We start from the raw sequence: 22359 nt of genomic DNA on the forward strand, positions 1-22359 counted from the left end.
TCCCCTCCTGTGGACAGAGGTTCACAACACTCAATAGTTTCAGGATGCTGAGGAACATGAAGATCTGTCCAAACTCAGCAGGACATCCAAGGCAGCGGCAGACTTGAACTCTTTAGACTGCAGCTTTCCAAGAAGCTTGGCTTTTTCAGACCAGACCCAAGCCAGACACTGGGCTAGGTGTCCAGGCTCTTAGGATTGAAGAGCTCTAGCAAGAGGCTTGTGTCACAGCAAGGACATCTCTTCTAGTAGAATTATTTTTGCGGTAGATTACCAGAAGCAGTATTTTGCAATACCTCTTCCAGTGTTCCTTTAGCTAAATTTAGTGTTAGCAGCCAGAATAATATTAAGTACTAGCTAACATGAGTCAGCCTACAGAACACCAGAGAAGTTTAAGAACAGTTAGTGCTTTACCCATACCTGATTATACACCCTCTTGCTTTCTGTTTCCAAATCGTTCCCTGGGAGATCATTACATTCAAAGTGCTTTGGCACACTGATGCTCATGAAATTTGAATACATGTTTTCTGGGGTCCATAATTCTTCTACAGCAGACGCAGACAATTTCTTAACATATGAACTGTAATGTGGTACCACAAGAGGAACTTCCACAGTTTTCTTCCAAGGAGCTGAGTGCCACTGATCTAATTTGTACAAATGCTGCTTTTGTGTTTGTCTCCCCAGCATATGTTGGTCAGAATTAGGCTGATCAAAGTCTTCAGAGCTTCCAAAAACACCGGCATCAAGGATTTTTATAAGGAACTTTAGTAGAGAGAAAAAGAAAAGCCGGGTGACATACTCCATATTTTTCCACAATTTTTAGAGGTATTGAGATTATTAGCAATGGATTAAGGTTACACTTAAAATCATCTTTTTACTCATGGGCTCAAAGAAAGACTTACTGATGTGTCATAAAAAAGCCCCAACTATTTTACCTGAATTTGGCAGAATTTAGAATTAGAAAGAATTCCAAATTTGGAGTTCTCTGAAAGTTTTTGACATTTTGAAACATTTTTGTTGTGAATTGGGACTACTCTCACCCCCCCAAAGCAAGTTTTTTTTCCTTTTGTTTTGTTGCTGTTTGGGTTTTGTGTGTAGGGTTTGTTTTTGTTTTTTAGCTATCTGTGGTAGCACTTCCTGATGGACTATTTAAGAAGTAAAAGTTAGACACCATGGGATTGGAAGCAGCAGGCATCAAAAGCTTCCATTTCGTTTGGGGTTCCAGTCTCCCAGGGGGCTGAACCGAGTCTTGCCTTTGCTAGAAGCTGCCTGCAGAGCTGATACAGAATTTGAAAGGTCTCACAGCCAGGAGCTGCAAAGGAATCAGGTAGATGAGCTGACAAGTGTCCAGGTTTGCTTTGAAATAAATCAAAATTGAAGTCTGTACAGATTTATCAGTTTTGACTAACTGACAAATTCCAACAAAAGAGTCCCATTTGCTTTCTTTGGACTAGCTGTAGTCATCATCCCCATGCTCGGCTCATCCTTGTCCCCCCATACACATGCTATCCACTGGCTGCAGGATAATTCCTTAAATGAGGAATGGATCAGATTAAGTGAGCAACCTGGTCCCAAATGTTAGTGTGATGTAATTTTTATGGATGATAAAAACAGCAGGACAACACAAATGCTTGCCTCTGTAGGCCCAGTTTCAGGTCCAACACTTAAGCAGACAAAAACTTCCTGACTGTACTTACTGGCAAAGCGGTTGGAGAAGTCTCTGAAGATGAATGAAATATCTTGTCTGCTTTTGATCCGTGTTTTCTTTTAATCTTCTTATATTCTTTAACTGCATCATCTACAAATTTAGTGACAATTCTTTCTGCTACCGTGTGACAACCATGAATGCTAAGCGTATTGAAATCACACAGTAAAACATCAGAAACCTTTGCTGATTGTTCAGATAAGATAGCAACTGGATTTTCTTTGAGGAGAAACAGTTTCTGATTGTCTTTTTGTCTTAGGCCTTTGCCATAATTCATCATGTCTTTTTCAAAGGCACTTTTACATTTGTGTTGAGCTGTTTCAGAAAATGCAATTAAAGCGTCAAACAGAATTTTTTTACCAAGTTCACTCGCAATATCATCAGCGAGTTTATTTCTTTTCTGATCCTCTACCAAGCAACAAATATTTTTGCTTGTGTGTACCTCATCTGTGTTACCAGTTTTACTTTTCATTGGAAGCACATCTGCAAGTATCTTTTGTTTTATTTGTGTCGGTTCTGTTTTTTCTTTATCTGGTCCCAAGTACTTCCAGTTCTTTTGACAGAGGAATTCACTACCCTTACACTGGTCAGAATGTGGAAACTTTTGCCCTTTTCTGGACAGCAAGGCAATGTGTAACCTAGACTGCTTTTCTTTCACTTCTGATCCTCCTGCACCATTTGTGTCTTCAGCTTTCTGCTCTGTAAGCCCTCCTCCCTGCTCATCATTTTCAGAGTATTTGCGGTCTCCTTTGAAGGATTCATCATCGGAGAAGGAGTCAGAGTCTTCATCCCCAGTGTAACTGGAACCCCTTTTGTTAGCCCCCCACAGGTGTGAAATCTCCTCAGGTCTGACAAAGAGCCCACAGTGCTGCGCACACTCAAAATTCTTCACCCCTTTGTCAGTTCCAGCATTATCACCTTCAGCTTTGCCAAGCGTAACACCAGCCCAATGGCCACTATCAAAACAAGTCCCTCCTTTGAACAGTAGGGTTCCAGGTTGGGTCTGCTTTACTAACGCTCTGTCCCCAATTTCAGATGATAATAATGGGTCATCACTGTCCTCCTCAGCTTTGGGCAGCGTTAAGTATGTTTTGCATCGTTTCGTTGTGAAGTCAGGGTTTTTACTGGCCTGACCAGAAGAAATAGGATTTGACACAGGCAGAAACTCCAAATGGTGAAAAAGTGTCTCATGTTCTCCTTTTTGGTATTCTAATAAGCCCTCCTTTGCACTGGAAATAGCTTTAACTAAAGATTGTTCTGAGAGACGACCATCCCGAGTCGGAAAGGCATCAGTTGTCTCTTGATTGAGGAGAAGAAATTCTTCAGGCACAATGTTATCAGGTAATGGGGGTAATGCATCCATTTTCAGTGATATATCTTCATCCATACACTGTCTAGTGTCTGAGACTGTCATTTGTTCTGGTGGAGATAGGAAATCATCCGTACTGAAGCTAGGATCATAATTTTTCATTGCATCTGCACCTAAAGGAGGAGGAGGATCTTCACTTGGAAATGACAAATCCTTTTTATTAGAGGATGGCAAGTCAGCACTTCCATAGGACAATACTTCAGCAACAGGAGACAGGATTTCTGACAAGGTATCCCCATCAGTTGGAGGGAGACCCTCATCACTAATAAAAATTGTATCATCTTCACCTTTGGAAGAGCAGTTCTCAGCTTGAAACAATTGCTTTTTTGAGGAGACAGAATAAAACAGTCCCTTCCTTGCTTCCTTTATGGCTCGCCTTTCAGTCGTTGAGTTATTTTGATTTCCTGTGGCCACCCTTTGCAAAGACTTGAATGAATTGGGTTCTGTATGGACTTCCTCAGAAATTCCTGGCATGGACATGGACAGAGATACAATCTCACTGAGTTTGCTGGATGCGAGTGTCTCGTTCAGAAGCTGTGCATGATTAGTTTTGCCTCCTGAAACTGATAAGTTTCTTGAAGATAGACATGCTAACAATTTTTTACTTGTAATATCTTTGTCAGGTGGAAAAGAGACAGCGTTCCTAAGTTGGTCAGCAACCAAATCTAGATGTTTCAAAGAATCTGTCAGCAGAAACCCCATTAAGTCTCTATTTTGATCCGCAAATAAACTGTCAATTCCGCCATCCCTTTTCACTCTGCTAGTTGGAGAGCTGGGGTTCTGCTGTTCATAGGTCTTAGGTGAGTAAATATCATCACTGCACAAAGAGCTGGCAACTGCATCTTTACCCTGTTTTGTGACCTCCTGAGAACAGGTTTTGTTTGTACTGTAGTTTTCAGAGGCATCCAGATGTGGCTCATCCGTTCCCTTGGCAGGGTTATGAGACTGGGAGGAATATGCTGACTTTGTTTCAGAGGCATTTGCTTTGTTTGATGGAATGAAAGCAAGCAAGTGATCAGTGCAGCCATTATCTGAAACATCTCCAGGGTATTTCTGGGAGCGTGATGAAATCTCAGCGCTATCGTCTTTGGGCACTTCATGTTCACTGTGTTTGTCACTAGGAAATGTTTCCTTTCCATTACTTATTGCTATTAGCGTCTCTTTTGAAACATTAGGAAATGCATCACCATTGTCACAGACAAACTCTTCTGGGATACTGACATCTGTGTCCTCTCCATTTTTCACCTCTAATTCAGAGTCTGAAATGGAGCTTTCCGAGCTGTCAATCCAAACTGCAGACACTTTCTGAAATTCTGGGAGTGAAGAGCCTGATTTGGCACTTTCACACCTCAGAGAGAAGTTGCTTGACTTGGACGATGATTCAGTGGAAGCTAATCCTTTGGAAAATGCTTTTAAATTTAGTTCTTCATCAGAAGCTTCATGAGAAATATGGTCCAAATGCTTCAGACACTGACTACCATCCACCTGACGGATCTCATAAGGGACAGGCACTTCCACTTCCTTAACTGGAACATTAAAAAAAAATATCAGCATTTCAGAAAAATCTTTTTGTTTTATAGAAGAGGTTGCTAACTTACCATTCAAATCCAGTAATCCTTAGCTGTAAATTGCATTCTAAAGACAGTAGCATTAAATACACAGTCAAGATTAGGACTATTTTTAATATCATTATAAAACAAAAAAATCAGACGTATCAAATAAAGATGAGGAGCTCAGTAGAGTAGCAAACAAGCGAATACAATAGTGTCCAATGTAGTTGACCAGACGAGTTTGAATACAGGATTTTCATTAAGATCTCTATTATTTTAGCCCAATAAGTACCTTCATGGCTTGGTACAAGAAGTAGGCCATTATCCTCTATGGACAGGCTCCACGAAGAGCTAGTACTCAGACTGTATGTTAAATAACCACAGAAACCCCATTGGGAAAAGGGTATTTCTTACCTTCTGAGAAAGGGATTTCAGAAGGTACTTTTTTGCCTATATGTGCGATTTCCAGTTTTCTCTCACAGTCTGTGCTAAATCTGAAAATACAACATTACAGTTGGTTTAAACTGAAAGTATGAAGTGTAGGGTATGCACTGTTATTCAAGAATATCGAGTAGAACGTTAAGTTTCTTTGGGTGTATTAGCTACCTACCGACAGCATAACGCAAAGTGTTTTAACTGTTACTTCAGATGCTTTCTGTCTAGCCCAAAGCCTTCTGAAGACAATCCCTCCCCACAACTGATTTCACCACACCTTCAGTTGACTCCAGACAATTAGATCACCTAAGAAAAATTGGCAGACAACGTTTGATGAATGTGACAAGTATTATGTCAAACTCTTTTATAAAAGGAATTTTTTGTTGTTGTTTTTGGGGGGGGGTGTTTTATTGTTGTTTGGGTTGGTTTTTGGTTTTGTTTGTTTGTTTTTAAGGTATACAAGACAAAAAAATCCCAGGCTGACATCATTCAGATCTGCCTCCTCTTTCCACAAGAGAATCACAACCATGGGCCTAAAACAAGCAAGGCAAGGTTTGACATGTCAGTAAAAGAATTGGAAGGTAGGACTGAAGGTTTCGGCCTTGACAGATACAGTACCTCTGTTCTGCTGATGACCTTTCTTTTCTCAATGGGGTTTTCACTAATGTAGCTTCATTTGGCATCTGTGTTGATCTTCTTTCCCCTTCTTCATCATCAGAACAAAGATCCTTATTCCTTTTCCCAGCCTGTGCCTGCAGAGAGTGCAATCAAGAAGCACTGAATATACAGGAAACCTAAAGAATAGCAGTGAATTGCTACTGGACTTCCCCCAGACTTAAGGGCAATATTTTAACCTGGTCCAACAAAACCTCAATGCAACTTCAGCTTCTTTGCCTGCAAGCAGAGTTCCAAGCACAATATCTCCATGACAGCCAATACTGAGGATTTCTTCTGTGGAAAATTCATGTGAGAAAAACTCAGTTATGATAAATTATAAGCTTGCCACATGCCTGAAATGGACTGCAGGGGTCCTGCTCTTCTCTTAGAGTTTTATGACTTCTCTGCTCCTTGTGTGCTTTCTCTACTATTAGGGACTCTTTCTCTAGATCTTCTAAGGATGATGTAGCATCACCTGAAATACACAGCTTATTCAGCACAGAAGGCAAATACAGGGGGGTTCTTTAACTCAGTCACACAAAGTAGCCATGACTACAAGGATCTAAGCCTTGCTAGTAGAGGTTATGGCAGAACCTAGAGTGTCAGTGCATAGGCAATGAAACAGCACAAGACTCCTTGCCCAATATAAGAAAATGAAGTCAAAACACTAATGGTGAACTTGTGGTCCACTGCAGTCCATGGAAAAAATTCTCTTTGCCTGAAGGACAGGATTTATTTCAGGCAATTTGATGTCCACATGCTCAAAGCTAGGTTTGAGAATCTAGTTAGTTTGGCCTATGCCAAACTTCTATCATCAAGACCACTGTTACTAAGTCTTAATTACACAAATCTATAGTCTCCCTCACTATGGTATCTAGGAGTAAATGCGGAAAGATTGTTCATTAGAAAATTAACACAAATATGAAATATTGCCACAATATGTAAATATTTATAATACAGAGTTTATGCATACCCAGAACTATATAAATGATATAACTGGCTCATATATAAACAGCCAGTTTTATTTTTTATATGTCCTACTGAGAGCAAGAAATATGAACTGAGGATAAAACCTGGAAACAAAAATAACTCCAGCATGTCCTGTCGAAGTCTATCATCAACTGATCTATGTTCTTTTAAAAAGAAAACCCTTAAATTATTTTAAAATGCCTCAAAAGAGAGTAAGTTGTTAATGACACAATCAGAATAAGTTATGATTTTGTTCTGAGGAAGCAGTATAATCATATCTCATAATAAACCTTTGAGAGATCTCCACCATCTTGCCTAGCAGTGATTTATATATTGGGTACAGTGAGCAAGACACTTAGGTAATAAATGAGAAGATTGTCTCTCTTTCTGTCTGGATTAAAGTTTGATTGAAGTGGTTGAAACAGATTGGACATAATAGCATTAAATATGATTTACCAGTTCCTTGAAGAGTATTTTCTGCCTGAACCAGGCATAAGTTACACAAAGTAGAAAGCATTCCCAAGCCTTTCACTGTGAACTTGCTGTCACATGGATTAATGTCTTCATTGTCTTTGGGATCTATCTTTGGGTTTGAAATAAATGCCTTTTCCTCCAGCACAGATGCCTGGAATGTAAATATTTAGGAGGCAGAGTTAATGTCTTCAGAGAAAAGGACTTTGCTGGTGGCAGACTGGCACAAAGAATAGTTAAGAGAGCAGAGGTTAAATCTACATGTTCACGCTAAGCTATGTAAGTGCATATGGACTCCTATGCACATATACCCACTTTGGGGCTGTGTCACTGGTGTAGGAAATAGGAAGGAGACTAGTCTCTGCAGCTGCTATGGGCAAGTAATAGTTTACCGCTCCAGGGACAGGTTTCATTTCTCCTGGAGCAGCACAGCACTTATCCACGGCAGATGGCTTAAACACATTGTCACTCATTAGTAACAGGGAAAATGGAAGGGGAAGGAAAGTTGTGGTAAACCAGCCCGTGTCCAAATTTAGTCTTTAGCTGAAGTACACTTAATCAACACACAAGACTGATTTCTACCTGATGTCCATAACTGCCAAGTGAGTCCTGTGTAAGACAAACATAACCTGGGGCACCATTTCTTGAGGCAGAAATGGAATTCCAGAGGTGATCCTTACCGGAAACGCACACTTTCTGCCTTCTCTTGTAACGGGTGTGGATATAGGTTCATCCATTCTAGCTGAATTTGCATGTTCCAGAGGTAATAAAACAGGATCCTGAGCATTAAGCTCTGAAAGGTACAACATTAAGTTACAATGTTTCCCGTGGTGCATCTTTTTCCATGAGTAACTTGACTATAACTTTTTGTTTAGCTCAGGCAAAAAGGCTTATTTAAAAATATTTATAGTTTGAGTAGCTTCGTTTTGCCCTACACTTTCCTGGTCACACCAAAAGAAGCTGAATGATCTTATTTATCCAGTCATCACCTTACGTATCATCCAGTTACATGGTAGCAACTGTAAAGCTCACTTTCAGAAATTTCTACACTCTTTCTCTCTTTCTTCATCTATGCGTAGCTGCTACCTCAACAAAACAACTTACACCTTTGTTACACCTTCTTCTTGCTAGTCCTGAACAGATCCTGGTACCAAAACCCACACTGGAAGTAACCAAGGAACAGATCAACATCACAAGTTCTCTCTCATGGGCTCATTAGCTCGACAGTCCTCTTCTGAAAGATCATTTGAACTGCTCCAAAGACAGCCGAGACTTCAGCTTTTGCCCTGAGTCATTCAGTTTGACTAAGTCGTCACAAACATGGTTTGCTACAGAAGTCTTCTTTAGTGGGTACCTCTGTTTATGCAATCTTTAATCATAAAGACCGAGCCTGTGGCGTGACTGGTAGCACCACACATTTTCTTGGCCACTGTTCCAGACGCGTCAGGACCTTGCACACCAAGGGACTGCTCCAAACCTGGGGACTCCTCTGCCTGTTTCTGGTATTGTACCAGCGTTTTCTTGTTCTCAGTAGAAAAGCTGTAAACAGTTAGACAAGGAATTAATGATTGGGAGTTGTTTGCGTATTCTCAAGTTAATCATGACAAATCGATATGAGGTCAATAAAGGTATGAATTAAATGCTTCTGGTAGTGCTTGAGAGTACCTGTAGAGTGTTCACATGCACATATGTTTATAAGGCAACAAATTAGTAAAGCCAGAAGCACTCTGAATAGTCTATTTATTTCTCCATTTCCCTCCCTCTTACTTGATACTGTATTTTACATAGTCAGGTTTCTAATCTTCATAGACAGGAACAGGAGGAGACTGAAGAAATCATCAGCACTGAAAAGGCAAAACCAGCGTCAAACTCTGAACTTGTATGCCTCCTCCATTTCCAATGATACACTATCAGGTTCCAACAGATCTCATTAGATTTTCCACTTTAAGTATAGCATTGCAACTTTGTGGACACTTGGGACATCAGATACTGATTGTGATGGTGACTTTGAACTTTCTAAACAGTCTCCTTACTGCAAAAGCACAAGGCAACACAATTCATACTCACAGAGTTTTCCATTAGCGGTACAAGTTCTGGAATCCACAGTTCAGTAAGTTATTCTGTTCAGATAAGTCACCTACATGTGGGATTTTCTTTGGTTTTGTTGGGTTTTGTTTTTATTACAATAACAGTTTAAAAAGTTAAATATATTCTTGCATAGATTAAAATTAGCAGTATGACAGTGACTAGAAGCTAAATCCCTATTCAGTTTTTTTTAACGTGAAAAAAGCAGGCCTATAGAGTATCCAACACCACTAATGTTTACGGACTTCAAAATACATATCCCAATTCAGAAGATATATTCTCAATTCTTACCTAAAAGCTTGTCCATTTATAAGAATTACAAGTTTCTGTATTCCTCGTTTCTAACATTTAATAGCCAGTAATAAAACCCCAAACCAGCAGCTTTTTCTGCATGTTGGTAATCTATTTATTATTTCGGTTTGCTTTCATTTTTAAAAGTATTTCCCAACCCTTTCCGTCTCCTTACAGCCCTGCTTATGAGCTACCTTCCTGATCAGAATAAAATATGGACATACCTGCACTGGTGGGTAGATAGCATAATTACCACTCTGCACTCTTACATAGGGAAGGGATCTATACACAGTCACGCAGCAGCCAGAGTTTGGGTGCATTGCGAGTTGCACCAGGCCCCGCCTGCTCTAGACCGCCGCTAATATTCACTGTTCTCCTATGAGCAGGCTTGTCAGTAATAAGAGGTGAAAGCACAGCCAAGAAACCTTTTAAAGATTTCTGTGACTTGTAATCAATAACACCATGAATTATAGATCAGTTCCATGCAGGGATTTATTTGAAAGCCTTTCCCTGTGGGGACTTCAGTAAATGCACAAGCCTGGCTCACCAGTCTGCTAAAGGTCTGGGTAACACTGAATGAAAAGGGTTTTTTTAAATTCATATAGATAAATATTTGCCTTTAACTGCATTTGGTGTTTTTGGTTTTTTTTTTTTTCTCTGAAACAAACTAGATTTTTGTTCATCTGAGCCTGGTTTGGAAGACTGCTGTTCTGAGCAGTGTGGATACTGCTGGGTCCTCATCTGCACTGCTCAGCTCCGCCAGCTCAGCACGAAGCAAGGGGGGATGCTGGGGATGCAGCGCCTGGGGAACGGGAGGCCAGTGCTTTCTCAGAACAGCCTGGCTGAACTCCTGAGTTACCTCTGACTGGGGGCATTTTACATGACACCTTTACGCTTCAGTTTAAGCATAAAATTAAGCCGCGTGTAGTACAAAAGCCTTCTGTGGTTAAATCCTAAGTGAAACACAAACCTGCTCTGAGGGGTTAAGTGACACATAGGCTTTGAGCCAGAGGATGACAAAGGAGTGAATTTCACCAATTAAATCAATACATTTCTACTCATTCCATATGGGCATTTTGAAGTTTAATTAATATAGAGTTGGAAAGTGTTTTGAGTTTGTAGTTAAAAGCCATCATGAAAATGTGAATTATCATTAGCAATTGTGTGGCATCATTAAAAAATATCCTGGTTATTAATGCTATGTAAATTAACTTGCCTAGACCTGATGTCAAAGCTGTGTTTCTTCTAACATTGCAATGACAGGCCCCAGTCCCACAGACTTCGATAGCACTGCTTAACATTTTATAGTGCAGATAGTCTTAGTGAAATACGTTTACCTGCTCGCACAAAAATGCAGAGTTTAAAATTAATATATAAAGCCTGCAAGGACTGGCTTGCTTAAAGCACAGAGGATTGTGACACTGAATGCAAGAGCATGGAGCCATTCTAATGAAAGCACAACTGCCTCAGGAACAAATGTTGCTCCACCTTTTGCACCCAGGATTAAATAGTTTATAACCCAGTGCAGCCCCTTCCATGTGCAATAAGCTTATGATGGCAGACCAACGTGTCTTTTTTCAGCATGAAACAGACTTGTCCAACTTCTAATGAGAAATCCAAATCACCATACTACATGATTACGTATATATGTATGTATAGGTTATGTATAACACAGACAGATATATATATATATGTATACACAGTCTCTCTAAATTTCAGCATTAAGGCTCAGATTTAGCTTGTTCTATTGAAGGAGTTAATATTTGTGACATACAGAAGTACTGAGATCATAATGTAACTCCCTGTAACCACCAGGAGGTTTGGGGGTTTTTTGTTGGTGGTTTTTTTGGTTGGTTTGTTTGTTTTGGGTTTTTTTGTTTGTTGTTGTTCTGGGGTTTTTGTGGGTTTTTTTGTTTTTTTTTTTTTTTTTGTTTTTTTTTTTTTTTTTTAAACATCAGAAGCAGTTCTTGATAAACAGTACAGTTGGTATAAATACTGACACAAACAACTTTCTGGTGAAATTCAAGATGTCACTTAAAACACTTCCCCCCTGCACAGAAGGGTACTTTGTTTTAAAGAATGGAAAAATCTGAAATAAACACACTGTTTCTTATCGATATAGTGAAGCGATGAATGTATTCTACCTGAAGAATTTAGTAAGCGGTATGGAAAGGATCTCCAGCTGTGGATCCAGACACCTTAATTTACTTGATGCTGTTCACGTACCTTGCAATAAGCTGGTCCGTGCCCCGAGGAACTTACCGTTTTGGACATGAGATGGTAGGTTGGACGAATGGAGGACACACAAATAAACACTGAGGCAATGCTGGTCAGAATGATAAGCAGCGATCTTGATGCATCAACTGCTTGAACACAGAGGTTTTCGAAACTTATCATTGTAAAACTCCCTCTTGGGAGCATTTAAAGCTCACACAATTACATCGGACATAACTGCTTCCATCTTCTGCACTGGATTGGTTCTTATCTTCAGCTATTGCTGTGGAAAAGGTTTTACTTACCCCTCATGTTTCTTGCTTTGTTTATTCTTTAGCTGGACACAACTCACTCTACTCCCTGACAGATCAGGCCTTTCTGGCTGGGCTGTAGACTCTGCTGAGGAGCATAGCTTCGGACTAGAAATAAGTCTCACTGTCTTCAGCTTTATTGCTTCTTCAGTTGCCGGGCTCCTTGTAAGCTAAAAGGAAATGGTAATACATACGGTTTCACCTGGATTCCTTCACTGTAGCATCACCTCTGATTTCAATTATTATCCACTTAAAAAACACCCACCGAGACATCTAGTGACTGTGACTTAGTAACCTCTTGCTTCCCAGCCAAATTATGCAGTTTTTCCTGGAGTTGTGCTGTTGAATGCCGCATCATTAAGATTTCTCTTTGCTGCTTTAATAAAAGCTTTCTTTCTTGATGGGCTGCCCTGTAGATGTTTTGCAGGTGCTGGATTTCTGCCTACACAGAGCAGAAACAGAAAGGAGCGTAAGAGAGCTAAGATAAGAGAGAAACCTATTTCAAAATGTGTATAGTATTTCTTAACATAAGGCAATACTACTCACAAAACATGAAACCTGAAAATTCAATATGCAGGTCTTGTTCCTTTTTTTGTAAAAGATTTTTGCAGTTTTATTTTTCACTAATGCTGATTGGGGTTACCTGTGAAAACTAATGACAGGTAAGGGGATATTTCACTGCCTGGGAGATGGGGTGTCTCAGAGGTGAGACTTTTGGAAATGAATTATCTTCAGGCCATTCAAAACTACAGGGTACTTGTGGTTTGCACTCTGTTTGCATAGGTATTCCTTGAAGTAAAGGAGAGGCTTGTACCACATAGTGAGTAGGACAGAAATTTTCTGATTACCAAGTGTAATTGTGAGCCCAGCATTCCTCTCAGTAGCAGGAGAATTGAGACTATAAAATTAGCTGTCAGATTAATTTAATATATTTCAACATCAGAAGCATAAATCAGCAGAAATCTACATTATATGACCTGTTTGTTGTGGCACAAATAGAAAAGTCCACAATAGCAGGGAAGTAGCGGGCGGGGGGGGGGAAGGTGTTTTCTTTTCTCTAAGATTTACAGACTGCTGACTTTGGCACAAAAAATACCTCACTGAATGTAGGAAGCAAAGCAGAATAATGCATGTGCAATGACATCAGTGACATTTTTAAAAGCAAATCCTACTTGCTCCAGCAGCTCCAGGCACCTCCCCGTGTTGCACCCTCCCACTGTTTAGGAGATAAAAATCCAGCTCCTCTTGCTGCACCCTTACCTGCTCCTCTTTCAGCTCCGTTAGGATTTTGCGCTGCTTTGCAGCCATGGCAGAGGCTCCCTTACTATCTTGCAGGTTTTCCAGACAGCTGGAGACCAGAGAAGGATGGGGATCACTATCAGATAATTAAATGCCATGAATTTAATGCTCTTCAGAAAACAATGCCAGGGATAGGATCAAAGCTCCTCTCAAAGCAGCTGTAAAAGCAGCAGTAGCTATGGAAGGCTCTGCAGAAAGTTCTGCTAGAGTTGGAGGACACCTCACCACGCCGGGGCCATATCGCCTGGGCCTCTCCCAAGGCAGCCAGACTTCCCTGAGCACTCAGTGCACAGCATCGACTGGTGAGGGACGTCATGCACCCGGGGGGCTCAAACTGTACCTCACGGTGCCCCAGCCCAGTCGGCGCTGAGGGACGCCATGCACTGGGGGGTTCACACCGTCCTCAATGGCGCCTCAGCCCAGTTGGTGCTGAGGGACACCGCACACCGGGGGGGCTCACACCGTCCCCAACGGCGCCTCAGCCCAGTCAGCGCTGAGGGACGCCGTGCAGCAGGGGGGTTCACACCGTCCCCAACGGCGCCTCAGCCCAATCAGCGCTGAGGGACGCCATGCACTGGGGGGTTCACACCGTCCCCAACGGCGCCTCAGCCCAGTCAGCACTGAGGGACGCCGTGCACCAGGGGGGCTCGCACCGCCCCAGACAGCGCCTCAGCCCAGTCAGCGCTGAGGGACGCCATGCACTGGGGGGCTCACACCGTCCCCAACGGCGCCTCAGCCCAGTCAGCGCTGAGGAGGGGCTCACACCACACCTGAAAGAGGCTGCAGTAGGGACCTTGACTGCGCTCTGGAGAGAATAAAACTCTGCAGACTCCTCTCCTCCTGCTCTACCTGCACTTACTCTGTAAGAGAAGGATTTTATACTTGCTCTCTTTCCCTGAGCAGGGACAGTTTTTCTTCCTTTGAGCAGGCAGCGGCACATCTACCTCCTGCTGAAGGACCTGTCCCCATCAGGGCAGGCCTGTGGTGTCTGCCCACACGTCTCCCCTCACCGTTTCTGGTGGCCCAGCCAGGCCAGCTCGGCCCTGGCTTTCTCCTGGAGAGCTTTTTTGCGGAGCTTGAGGAGGGCAGCCTGGTGTCGAGCTCGCAGCTCTTCTCCCCTCAGACACTGCTCCACCATGGCCAAGCTGAAATGGCAGAAGGAGCCTCCATAGTGCCGGCCGACTTCACTCCACTGGGGACAGAGCAGACATCATGTTTACTGGAGAAGTGCTGTGCGGGTGACAAGTTCGACATGGGGACTAAAAGCCAAAAAATCCCCCCAAAAACCAAACACCCCACACACTAGTACGAGAGCTGGTGTTACCTGGCTGTCAGAGCTGGCTTCTTGGCTGCTCTCTCCAGAGCTGTCCCCTGCACAGGTCTCCCCGTGGGGCAGATTCACCAGAGGTGACAACAGATTCAAGGTTTGATGGTCTTGCAGTGGCTCCCCGTGCTCTGCCAGCAGAGATCCTAAGGAGAAGATTTAAAGTCACCGTAAGTAAAATACTTCTCTGTAACAGAAGGAAAAAAGACCCCAAAACCAGTTCCCATAGTACATGAATTAGCGACCATTCCTGAATTCAAGGCGCCTTTGCAAAGACTTGGCAGCCAGGCCTGTGCGCTGCCCTCAGCGGGAGCCTGAAGAGAGTCACCCCACAGCCCTTCACCTACAGGAGCAAGTTGTGAACACTAACCTCTCTTTCAAGTGAAATCATGGTAAACAGGTAAAAAAAAAAAAAAAAAAAAAAAAAGAAAAAAGGGGCCTATATATAGGGTAAATAACTCTCAGCTCCCAAGATTATTTTCTGTAGAAGGGTCCGGAGTACACAGGGAGATCGCTATGGTTTAAATATGCATAATGAATATAAGTATCCAGGTCAAAATTGTCAAAATCAGTTAGCAAATTACTGAAATCTGTGATTATGTGTTCCAGCCCCTGGATGTTGCACTGTTTCTCACGCCATGCTAGAAAGTGGTGGTGTTTACCCAATACCACCAAATCCCTTGACTTAGTGTTCACCTTCTTGAAGCTCTGAGCAATATGAACCCCTTCCTCCCAGAGGTTTTCTTTCTCCCACTGTTTTGGGATCCACTGGACTGTGATCTCTTTCTATCTTCAATGCAGATTCTTTCAGTGTATGTGTCTCTCGATTACTGAAGGCAAGAAAGGAAGAAAATATTTTCTTATTGCAGTCAGAGATACTATTTCAATTCCTAGCTTTCATAGCAGAGTCCTCTGTGGAGGCTGAATCTTTTTCAAACTAGCATGGTGCTCATTTTTATGCAATATTGGAAGTTTTACCTGTGCAAAGTTGCCTTTCTGGTAATTGTATCCATGAGTCTAGAAGCAATTCTCAAGTCTCTATCTATGCCACTTTAAATGAACATAAAAGTGTGCACATACAATATTCTTATTTGTACCGAGGTATATGATGGTAAAGCAAAATGAGGAAAATTATATTTTCCCCACAAATTTCAAAGGAGCTTCTACCTTTTAAAAAAAGGCAAAATCTCCCACAGTATCAGAAAGGAGTTTATACTATGGTTTGTGTATAAATCAGAGTAGAAAGATTGTATTGCAAAGTTGGATACTTCACAGCAGAGATCTGAATGAATAAAACAGGCCATAGTCTTAAAGATGATGTGACAGCCATGTAAGCTGTTCTTAAATGACTTGAAATGAACATCCATTTTAGAAACAACACGGTGCAGATGCTCTAGAGCCCCAAGTCATTCGTATAGTCAAGCCACAGGCTAAACCAAAGTGCCTCCATGTATACTGCCTCCTGTACCTGCCAGCTGCGTTGTCACCTTCCAATTGGTATCCTCTCCACACTTGCTCTGCATGGTCCAGTCTTGGCACAGAAGAATACCTGCCTTTGGAGCTACTGCACTCCTGTAAACACAGAAATTGTGGACCCAAATGATCCATTTGAAAGGCAGAACTTTTAAGCCTTCTTCCCTCATCCTCTTGGGAAAGCCCTTCATTGTTGATAATGCTTTTCACAGGCCAATAATTCCTAAAGAGTTGGATTAACTAATGAGCTGGCTACTACTCACAGTGAAAAAAACTACGTGGGCATATGGAAGTAAGGTAGTACAACAGCTCACAAACTGTTCTGTATTTAGAGCTGCTTTCATGGGAGCCAGGGTACTGTGTTCATCTTAAGGGCTTTAAAAAAAACCAAACACAACAACATACAGAGATCACTTCTGTCTGAGCTGTTCAAACATATTGGGAGACATTAATTGAGCTAAAGTATCCTCCAAAGCAAATACTCTCAACGATGTAACGAGAGCTTGGCATTGCACATGAGGTCTGAGCTTGTGTTTATGCATATGGAGCTAAATTCTTATTCTAACAAATAGACACTCAAGTCCATCAGCTCCTAGCTGACTTCAGAATCTGAGGCTGGAAGGTAAACAACAAATAAACAGCATGCTAAAGTTTTATTTATTTATTTTAAGGATACTTTTTCATCAAGATCAGCATCTCACTAGGCCCTCATGTCTGAGCAAGTATCACAGTAATTATCTCTTGAGGACTTAAACCTTTGTCTTGATTTTACAGCAAAACCAGCCATAGACAGCAAAGGCTGCGGTACCCAAGCGATTTCAGATCAACAGTCCAAATGACAGCCTAAGGGAGGCCGTTACCTGCGAGGCCTGGGCACTGCCAAAAAGTTACCCTGATCTACAGTTTTTATCAGTTTAAAAATCCCCTTTTGATTAAGAGACTCTAAGTGAAAAACAAAACAGTGGGGATTTGAGGAACATTTTGCTGAATTCAGGAGTGGTAACACAGGATCTGAAATGACAACTCACCTCAGAATTGTGCTGAAGCAGGTCACTCAAAAACCTCTGGCTTTCTTGAACTTCTAGCTTTGCTTTCTCCCTCAGCACTGCAAGCTGCTGTTTCTGCTGGAGCTGATAGACCTGTGTTAGGAAATGACACGCTATAAATGATATTTTTAACAAAGTCACATGACTCCTCAAAGCCGGGGGACAAAGGGCAGCGAACTGTGAGAGAAGACAGCACAGGTATTGTGCGGCCAGCTCCTGTCGCATCCTGCTGCCTTTGGAAGGCAGTACAAGCGCTTGCTTCAGCAGAGCGATGCATTCTTCCTACCAGTAGCTAGACTAGGACCTCCAAACAAGAAACTAAGGCTGGCACCTCTCCTTTACAGCTACACAGGGTTTATAAACCTGATGCACAGTCAGCTGATGCCAACTGATTATAGCCTAAACAAACCTGAACCCGGGGATAGCTAGCACCTTTTTACCCAGGACAGCAGAACTTGAATTGCTCTTTGCTTGTTGCATAGGTTGCTTACTGTACCTTCAGTCTGTGAGCCAGTAGTAGGGAGGTTTGCCTCAAATTATCCAGATGGCTCCTGTGTTTATCTTCCAGTTCTGTGCAGCTAGGGTCTCCCTCACCTGCAAAAGCTTAGGCAATAGATGGTAACAGTCAGCACTTCTTAATTAAAAAAATCTGTGCTCCATTTAATAGGTACTAGCTGAAGAAAGTATCAGAGTTAACTGGAGGGAGGCAGGGGAAGTAGATTTTTTCAGATTCCAGTTGCTGCCCTGAAAATGTGTTCTATGCTGTCACAGTTTTTCAGGATTTAAGCATTTGCTAAGTGTTTTGCCAGCAGGGCTGACTTGCTGGGTGACCACTGAGGCCAGGATACCGTGTAAACAATCTAACAGTACCATGGTATTTTCAATGGGGCACCAGGGCATCTGCTTCTCAGCATTCTTTGCTGCATTTCAGGCCTGACTGTGCTTCTCAAAACATGCCTGAGTCATAATACGTAGACTTAGTCAAGAGATCACCAAAAGGGGAAGCGGGGATATATACATTGTTCCTGACTGCGTTTTCCTTTTGAATCCTTCCTGGGCCTATTTTTGGAAGCCTCCTGAACCCGACGTCTGCCTTTATTCCTGGAATAACTTCTCTGCATATGTTTACTTCTTCTACCATATCTGAAGAAGGAAAATGTCACTACCTACATCCTGTCAAGGAATCTGTTAACATAAGGTCCTGCAAGTATTGGGGAGAGGGAGGACTCAAGAGGGCCTATGCCAGGAAAGAGAGGGGCTGGGGAGCAATTCCCATTCTAAGCTCAAAGCCCAGAGTGGCTTATTGCCACTCTTGTTCCCACCGCTCCTTTGCTGCACCAACAGGATCAGACCCACTAGTTACAAAAGAAGAAAAGCTTCCCAACCTGGTCACCTCTTTGGGAATGCTAGCAGCATCGCGCGTGCCCCCTCCATCTTGCAGCTTCTCCCTGTACAGCGGTGCAGGCTCGATTTCTCTCTTTTGTCACGGGGGAAACAAACCCGTGAAGAAAAGCTTTCGCTTTTAAGTGGGGAAAGTAACTCTTGTTCCAGGTGCACCTATTTCACTGCTACTTCCTTACTGTAACTCTCCTGTCTGTCTTTTACAGTATAGGTGATGTAATGTTTACCAGTGATATGTTCTTGGCTACTTTGAGCTTCTCAGACGAATTGCTAAGCTTATGCAAACAGGTTGCGTGTTTACTCTGTGCTGTGCCACTGTCACAGCAACCAGAGTCATAAATGAATTGAAGTGTGGGTCATAAATAGAAATAGGTTTGACTTGGAAACTTCAAATAAAATCTGTATCCCTATCCAGGTTGTCTGAATCCAAATTACCCCATGCCTCAGGATAAGCCCACAACATGCAAGGTTTGTTTTTGCTTTAAATACTGAAATGTCTTTAACATGGAAGGAGCAGAGATGTGGGGTTCTTTGCATGCCAGGATGCTTTTTGTGTTTACGTGGATGTGAGTGAAATAAAATGTTAATGCTTCAAGCCTACTGCAGATTTTCTATTAGAATGCTGCTGTGTTTTTATAAACAGCTTGAATGCAAATTTCATTTACCTTTTACAGTGTTATTATAGGAGGCTTTTCTTAAACCCCTACTTTTCAGAATCAAAAGACTGGATGGACTCATCTTTTATTTCAGTAATCTCCTGGTTCTGGAGGGTTGTTTGAAAAGGCAAAATCACACTGAACTACCTAGAAATCACATGCCCAATGAACAGTTCATCCTTTGAAAAAGATTTTTGTTTTTACTCCAATCTTTCTAATTTTGAGGACTGATTCAGCCTCTTTAATGCTTATAGTTACCAGAGATGATTTTGTGAAATGGTATATTTAGGAAAATCCTCTGGGTGAAAGAGCTGTTGTTTCTACAGGGAAGTTTTATTACTGGTTGTAGGCAATGTAAGAGAAAAAAGACAAGCAAACAGTTCTTCAGCAGATACATAGACAAGTCATCAGTTTCAAAAACCAGAGGAGGATGCCTCCTTCAATACTAACAAATAAGGTCATTTTATAAAAAAAATTTACAAGCTAAATTTATTGATGCTAAGTTGTCTGAGTAGCTTTTAATACTAATACCTGGGCCATTCTGAAATACAGTAATCTATTAGGATATAGTTTAAAACTGGCAAGTATTTTCATTTTGTGCCTCCAACTGAACAATGTTGTTGTTGTTCTGCTCAAAGCCTGACAATGGTATTGATCTCAAAGTGAATGAAAAGTTTGTTCTGATCTGTTTTCACTCCTTTTGAACATAATTTTCCTAATTGTGGCTATTTCCAGATGCATTTCTTGTGTTGCAACATCCTGCGTTAAAGAAAATACCATCTGGCTAAACTTCACGTCCTCTTACATTATGATGAATGGCATTTTACTGCATACCCAGATAGCTTCAATGTACATACACTCAGTCTTTTTAAAAAAATGCTATTTATTAAATCACTTTCCGCTGCACCTGCAGAATCTCAGTAAAGCCCTGTAGAATCTCTGTGACATATAATTAAAAAAGCTGGGCTAAAAGTCTCATTTTTCTAATCACTTGAAGCTAGGCAGAAGCACTTACTGCTGCTTCATTCAAGGACAGCTTTTTCTCTTTCTGCCCACGTCAGCAATCAGTCCAAACCAGTTATTACAAAAATACATACTTGCAACTTTAGATGTAAGCACAACTTTGACTACATTATTGCCTGGAGGTGTATGAAGACGGGGTGTAAAGAGACCTGAAATGCTGCTGTGGAACGGAGCAACAGATCCAGAAGGCCTTGACCCATTTGATACCCAGGTCAGGGCAATCCTTCCCCTCTCCAAAATTACTGTGCGAGCTCAACTGCTTTATTATTTTAGGATGCTCTTCAGGTAAGGGGAGGGATGGGTGAGATACTACCCAGGCGTTTCAGTACTTTGTTAGTGCGCAGGAACTGAGCTGTAGTGATGACAGCTAAATGGAGATACAGAAAAGAGGTTTGCTGACTCCTGATCACAGCTGAGATGTGCAGCACAGGCGAACAGGATGGCTGTTTGGCCCTTTTTCAGCAAGACTTGTGAGCCAAGAGCAATCCCCAAGCAAGAGACTCTAAACTTGAAGGCTATACTTGTTTATGCAGGAAAATCAATAGGCTCATCTGCATTCTTGAGTACCTTGGAGAATCTGTATTTCCATGCCTGCTGAATCAGTTTCTTCTCTCCTCTATAAATACGTCTGGTATCCCACTTGTCATTGAAGAGTAGCTGCTTGCTAAACAAGGGGATTAATGTGGCCTGTGCTGCTCCTGTCCTCTGCATATTTTGTGTTTATAGCTAAATCCTCTAGTGCGGAGGGTTGGCCAGAGTTCAGCTTCCAGCCAGATGTTGCAGCACATGGCAATGCCTCACCCTGGGGCTGCCCCTTCCACGTGCGGCATGTCACATCCAGAGCAGCAGAGCAGCTCTTGCTGCAGGCTAGCAAGATTGAGCTGGGCCTGAATCTGGACCTAACCAGAACCCTGAATTTCCATGGACTGTTCCTTCTATTGCTCATCAATTATACTAAATTCCCTCAACCCACTACACTTGCAATATTGATACCAAAGCCCCAGCCTGTACGGCAAAGCAACACTGGACTCCGCAGAGCAAGAAATGCACATGTGTAGCACGGAGAGGGACAAAGTCCTGACTTCTTGTGCACACACAGGCTATAGGATGATTTATCAGCCAGCTAATAAGCAGTGCAAATAGTCTCTGAGGGTATGGAAAGAAACTAGTTCAGAGGCAGAAAACTGGTATCAAAGGAAGCGAGAGCAATTCTCAAGAGCAATTCTCGTGTTGCCTGTCGCAGAGTCAAGAAGCACGCTGTGCTTCATCGCTGCCGTCATTGCAGACTACCTTAGAGATGTTTGAAGGCTGATGATGGCGCTCACTGAAGCTTCACCAGGCAGAAGCCTTGTAAAATACAAAAGGCAGTGTAGGATTTTGAAGCAAAACGTGAAAGGCTGTCTTATCTCAAAGCTATCAATCAGAGGACAATTAGCTGAAACCATGCTGTTACACTTCTTTGCTGATTCCACTAGTTTAATCATTTCTCCCTCTGCTACAAGCAAGAAGGCAGCTCCCTCTAGTGATATGAGAAAATATGTCAATCGGCAGTTAAGGGGAAAGATGTTACGTATGAATGTATTTTCTTTGTAATCCAGGTTGAAATTCTGCATTTTAAGAATAATGGAGAGCATGCCATTTACTTTCCTAATGCCAATTACTTTAAGCCAGTAGCTATGCTTAAGCTTCAACATTTAGAAAATACTTTTTTAACAATGAATTTCAGCTTAAACCTTGTTGTCTCTCAAATACAAAAAAGGAAAAACTACGAGTCTGGCCTGATGAAATGAGCTTTCTGGCTCATTTAGTCCAATCTGGCTCATAGTCCAATTGCAAGGCTGTGGGAAGGGGCACAGACAAAATATTTTTTTAAATCACCCTCTCCCTTGTTTAACAGCGATACAGAAACTTGAGCACTGTGGGCTGTATTCAGAGGGTGTGCTGCAGTGCCAAGGAAAGTACAGCTCATCTCCTCAGCTCCCTGTGGAAGAGACCTGGTGGTCTGGCAGGAACGATGGAAAGATTTTATGTGGTGGTGTCTCTGAGATGAGCAGAATGTGCAAACCATCTCCTCATCAGCTCA

At 42.0% G+C, this 22359-nt stretch overlaps 1 protein-coding gene across 1 annotated transcript in view; it reads right to left on the reverse strand.

Annotated features, from left to right (window-relative positions):
- Positions 1-22359, reverse strand: part of CCDC187 (coiled-coil domain containing 187) — a gene marked incomplete at both ends in the record, with an annotated part of 43993 nt that overhangs the window by 1483 nt on the left and 20151 nt on the right. Inside the window, 17 exons of the mRNA XM_082327854.1 lie at positions 418-759; positions 1695-4597; positions 5036-5115; positions 5675-5802; positions 6067-6188; positions 7139-7307; positions 7834-7946; positions 8508-8692; positions 12049-12224; positions 12320-12496; positions 13315-13402; positions 14364-14545; positions 14678-14823; positions 15374-15507; positions 16146-16249; positions 17179-17289; positions 17693-17799. Of these exons, the coding sequence (XP_082183980.1) occupies positions 418-759; positions 1695-4597; positions 5036-5115; positions 5675-5802; positions 6067-6188; positions 7139-7307; positions 7834-7946; positions 8508-8692; positions 12049-12224; positions 12320-12496; positions 13315-13402; positions 14364-14545; positions 14678-14823; positions 15374-15507; positions 16146-16249; positions 17179-17289; positions 17693-17799 (5267 nt within the window). The remainder of the gene's footprint in view (positions 1-417; positions 760-1694; positions 4598-5035; positions 5116-5674; positions 5803-6066; positions 6189-7138; positions 7308-7833; positions 7947-8507; positions 8693-12048; positions 12225-12319; positions 12497-13314; positions 13403-14363; positions 14546-14677; positions 14824-15373; positions 15508-16145; positions 16250-17178; positions 17290-17692; positions 17800-22359) is intronic.

This window comes from Platalea leucorodia (genome assembly GCF_965183815.1).
Source record: "Platalea leucorodia genome assembly, chromosome: 15".
Taxonomy (NCBI): domain Eukaryota; kingdom Metazoa; phylum Chordata; class Aves; order Pelecaniformes; family Threskiornithidae; genus Platalea; species Platalea leucorodia.